This window comes from Montipora capricornis, chromosome 6, assembly GCF_036669925.1.
Source record: "Montipora capricornis isolate CH-2021 chromosome 6, ASM3666992v2, whole genome shotgun sequence".
Taxonomy (NCBI): Eukaryota; Metazoa; Cnidaria; class Anthozoa; order Scleractinia; family Acroporidae; genus Montipora; species Montipora capricornis.
Genome location: NC_090888.1, coordinates 39,844,793 through 39,849,792, shown reverse-complemented (window position 1 = coordinate 39,849,792; position 5,000 = coordinate 39,844,793). Strand labels below are relative to the sequence as shown.

General features: G+C 39.0%; 2 protein-coding genes across 2 annotated transcripts in view; one reads left to right on the top strand and one right to left on the bottom strand.

Moving 5' to 3' along the window:
* Positions 1 to 284: 284 nt before the first annotated feature.
* The window catches only part of LOC138052136 (hatching enzyme 1.2-like), a 43,685-nt gene continuing 38,969 nt past the window's right edge, over positions 285 to 5,000 (bottom strand). Inside the window, exon 11 of the mRNA XM_068898514.1 lies at positions 285 to 303. The gene's annotated coding sequence lies outside the window, so the exon portion shown is untranslated. The remainder of the gene's footprint in view (positions 304 to 5,000) is intronic.
* LOC138052139 (uncharacterized) overlaps positions 4,301 to 5,000 on the top strand; it is a 10,184-nt gene continuing 9,484 nt past the window's right edge. The window contains exon 1 of the mRNA XM_068898517.1: positions 4,301 to 4,587. Coding sequence (XP_068754618.1) covers positions 4,378 to 4,587 — 210 coding nt within the window. The 5' untranslated portion in view covers positions 4,301 to 4,377. The remainder of the gene's footprint in view (positions 4,588 to 5,000) is intronic.

Below are 5,000 nucleotides of genomic sequence, written 5' to 3'. Positions count from 1 at the left end.
CTTATTCACAGTGCAGTACCTTATAACATTCACAAGTTCTTCATTTATATTTGATTCCAAGTCTTTAATATTTTTAGAGGAATAGAAAATATTTGTATCATCAGCAAAAATTGTAAACTTAAGTTTACACGATGAGTTAGGTAGGTCATTTATATATAATAGGAAGAGTAACGGTCCAAGAGTTGAGCCTTGAGGGATCCCCCATTTAATAGGTTTCAAAGAGGATGCGCTCGTCGTCGTCCTCCGTCCATCTCGAAAGATGATGGCTGCACGCTGTTGGGTCACGTACACCATATTTGAACACTATAGATAAAAGGATTTGGTGGTTAATAGTGTCAAAGGCCTTGGAGAAATCTAAGAAAATAACACATGTTAGTAAAATCCAACTAGTGGTCTTTTGTCAATGCTGCGTTCTGATTGGTTGAGCTACTAGTAGGCTATTTGTTATAGCCCACTAGTTGCGAAAAGCGCCGGCTTTGAAAACCAAAACAACAATTGAAGTCTAGCTTTAACTAGCGAAAGATGTTTTGTCTCGATATTTTTTTGACCAACTAGTTGGATTTTACTAAAACAATTATTCCTCTCGCCCTCATGGCCTCTGAGTCAATAGCCCATTCGGCCTTCGGCCTCATGGGCTATTGACTCAGAGCCCATTCGGGCTCGAGGAATAATTGTTAATTAGCATGTTGTGATCAAGAGCAGTTTTAAAATTGTCTATAGTTTCTAGAATTGCATGCTCGGTGGAGTGACCCTTTCTAAAGCCAAATTTAAATTGGAATGAGATACTTTATTTTTCAAGAAAGGAAGCCAATTGATTCCACTAATTTTCCTAAAACTTTACTAAAAGAAGACAATAGCTGGAGACCTGTAATTCCTAGGTTCAAAAACACTTCCATTTTTATACACTGGGGTTATTCTCGAAATGTTGAATATACCTGGGACAATTCCTGCCTCGATGGATTCGTTATAAATTTTCGTAAACGGGGAGGCTAAATGTGGAGGCTGTATATTTATAGCGGAGCACCATAGCTAAGAAAATATGGTAACCCATCGATGCTAGAAAATTTGGTTTTATAACTATGACGTCATGAACGTCCGTAGGTGCGTCCTTACGTCCACCCCTCCATGTATGCTGATTTACAGCATACATCTTTGATATTGGACATACATCTTTTGATTAATTGACACCTGTCAAAACAAGATATCCGCAAACCAATATCACGTGACCATGTCGCGGGCTCAAGCTTAGAGCTCACCGGGATCAGCTGTTTTTTTGAAGTACCAGCTAATGGTTTTTGATTGGATTGCAGGCTCAACCCAGGTTAACTCACCTGAACAGAAGCGAGACTTCATTTTTCGCGCGCTTTCTGTGGCTCGACGCGGCTACACGGCCATACTATATATTAACAAAAAATGTCACAAAGTCAACGCTTTTCGTGTTCAGGTGGAAAACGGTTTGGAAGGTGTTTTCTTCCTGCATCTTTCGCTGCTTTCAATCCAGCTTGACATATCATGATATCTGTGGTCCACACTGGTGGCTACGCAGTTATTCAAGTCAAGCATCGGTGGGATGTAACCTTAAAGCTGAGTGTTTATTTTTAATTTGCTTAGAGCTGCTTTTTTCTCTGTATTGCAATTTTTGGCATATGTTTAGAAGCTCTGATAAGGTTACATGATGCCTGGAGGACCTATGTCTAGAACAGAAACGAAAGGACTGAGCAAAAGAGAACGACAACGACGAAACAGAATATCAGTAATAGCTCATACCTAGCACACAAATTATTTCGTTGGGCACTAAACCGTTTGTTATCTTTAAGGATGCGTTATTTAAAGTGGATGCGTATTTTTAAAAGTTGGTTTAATTGGTTCTTCCTTTGTTCAGGAATGAGAATCGAATTTTTATTGTCAACTGGAATTAATCTGTACTCTTTTGGACATAAAGAAAGAGTTGATTTGTTTGTTTGTTTTCCTCTAAAATGCGAGCGAACAAATGCTTTTTTAAACTGTTTGCCCAACTGGTTTTCGTTGTGCCTCGACAGTGACAAAAAAATTTCGCCCTTATGGTATAAACACGTATTCGCAATGAGTTCTCGTAAAATTAGGGGGAAATCTCACCAACTTGTGTTTTCACAAGTTTGTTTAAAGCACCCAAACGTTATTTAAGTTTTGGAGTAGATCGTGGTTGAAGTTCGTCCTTTCTTGGTTGCATTGCCGTAGTTTGCCGATTCTGGTACCCAGCCAACCTGGCGTGTTTCAATGAAATACATAAAAATGTGATTGATCTTGTTTTCAGAGATAAAGTGGAATATAGTACATTAGTAAAACTCTTCTTTGACCTTGAACTGACAAAGTTGTTTTTATGGCTTCTAATTTTAGCATGATTCCTATGCGCTGGCTATTGACAGTTGACTCTGAAATGGCTTTTTTTCCTTTTCCATTCGCTCGCCGAGGGTGTGCTTGTTTTCTTTTAGAACTCATTCGGTTCAAGAAAAAAAATTATTGCCAAACTGGTGAATTACAAACTAAATTTCACTGAAAAACCGATGTGGCACTCATCGCTTCGTGATTCATGCGATATCGGTTTTTAGCGTAAAATTTACCGTGGAATTCACTAGTAAGGAAATGAATGTTTCTATAGAAGAAAGCAAAGAAAATGATTTAATTATTAAGGCAGCAACCGGAAACATCAAAACGCGGACAATTCGAAACCTTTTATTTTCACCAACCCTACAGGCAGTAAGAATAAATACCCAGGGAGCTCTGCTTTTAGGCTTGGCTAAATCTATATATTATACAGGGTGAAATAAGACGTTTCCGTATTGCGGAAAACTTGCGGAAACTTGATAGTTCAAATTTCCGTCGAATTCCGCAAAGCGGTTTCGACGGGAAACATGAAAGAGGAAAATGTGGTCGACATTGCTCGTTTCCGCAACGTTTCCGTTAGCTGAAATGTACAAGGCCGTATCAGTCGCGTTTCCGCGGACAATTTTCTTCGGAAATTTGGTAGCGTTCAACTCCGGTTGTTTTCATTTTAAGAAGGCGATGTGCTGCCAATGATTTCTTGGTAACAGCGCTGTTTTGATCAACAACGCTCATAAGACACTCATAATGATGTTCTGATGTGACTTCTCAGACGGTACTTAAGGCTGTCCATCTGACCAAAACAGGCCAGGGGCAAAACACACTATACAGACAAAAGTTTTAAGAATTTTATTAGTTTAAACTTTCTCGGAGCGTGTAGTTCTTATCATTGTGAACAAATAAATGATTCATCTGAAGTACGCGGCAGTTCAATTTCTCATCGTGGAGCCGATCATTGGTTTTAATGGCAACCTCATTTTGCTTTGACACGATTCAGATCAAGGTTTTTACTGACGAACTTTTTGATGATGGAGAAAAAAGGGCAGGTAAACAAAGCCAACTGGAATAGTAAGTTGTGGTCATGGCAGTGTCATTCACGGGGGTGCACTCTTTTTTTCTCATAAGAACATATTCTTTTAGAATATGGAGGCTGAAATTTGGGAAATTTTAAAAATATTTTAATATACCCAAGGCTGAGATTTTTCCCACCAAAACGAAAGAACCTGCTCTAGCTATTGACAAATGTCAGTGCTAATGACAGTGTAATCACGAGTGCAAACGTGCTTGATTATGGTTTTCCAGATCTAAATATATTACGTATGTAAAACAGTAAACAAATTTTAAAGCAAAATTGAATTCTAATTAGCAATATCAGATGGAGTTTTACAGCAGAAAAACGCACCACTCGAGCAATACTCTATCGGATTACTCCAAACGCCATCGACTACGCGGTATCCAGGGCGCGCTGAGAGCGATAAGTTTCAAACGCGCTGCCGGCCCCGTATTAATTACAGAAAGGAATAAAGTAAAGAAAATCTCTCTAACGTACCTGGGTTCTCATTAAGTGCCGGCAGCCGGCTAAAAAACCGGCTACTTTAAATTTAGAGCCGTCTACTTTTCGGTCATAAACTTAATTGCTATAAACAAGTGGCACTCGCTTCTCCCGCCGCCTACTTTTATATTTAAGCCGTCTACTCCAAAACTTATTGAGAACCCTGGAACAACTATTGCGATGAATGACAGTCTACAAATTGAAAATGTATGAAAATTAAACTAGCTTCTAGGAATCCACAGAAAGTAGCATATAATCACCATTTGATGGACCGATACAAATACCCAAACAGCTCGAAAGTTCCTGGGCATGCCTCGTTTTGAAAGCGAAAGAAATATAAGGTCGCATGCGTGCCTCGTTTTGACTTTGGTCAAAGTACGGGTCGAATCGCGCGCCTTTTTGAAACTTCATTGATAGCATTTGTCGCTTTTATTCCGTTTAAAAGTTAGTATTCTAGTGATAACATGAGTGAGGAGAGCCAGAGACAGGTAGATAATAATGAGACACCTAATCCGATGAAGAGTGTGCTTGATGAGTTGGCAAAACTCAGGAAAGAAAACGAGCGTCTGAACGGTCGGTTGGACGAGCTTGTTCAGAGTGTTCAACAGCCAAGCGCAAGAAAGAGTCTTTTTAGCAAGAAACGGATGCAGCCAACTGTAGACCCTAGTTGTTCGGTAAGTACAGTTTAAACTTATTTTTCCTGTTTCCATGACATATCAATATATATCATCCAAAAAAAAATTTTTCATCTGACCGATTTGTGTTATCGATCGACTTGCCCATATTCGATAATCGTTGTGTTCATTATTTACGATTCGGTCGGTTTAAAATGAGGGGTAAGCTCATCAACCTCTTGCATTTTACTGTATCACAAATTAATCAGTTTTGATTTGAAAAATGCCGGTAGCGAAGGCATTTTATTCACATAGAAAACGCTTTTGGGAAAGGTTCACCGCGGGACATTTGAAATTGGCAGCCGTAATTGAAGCAAATTTTCATGCATCGTACATTCCAGTAATTCAGTGTGGTTAGGCCACATATACAGAACCGATGAAATAAATGTTTTGTGAAGTTATAAATTCTGTTT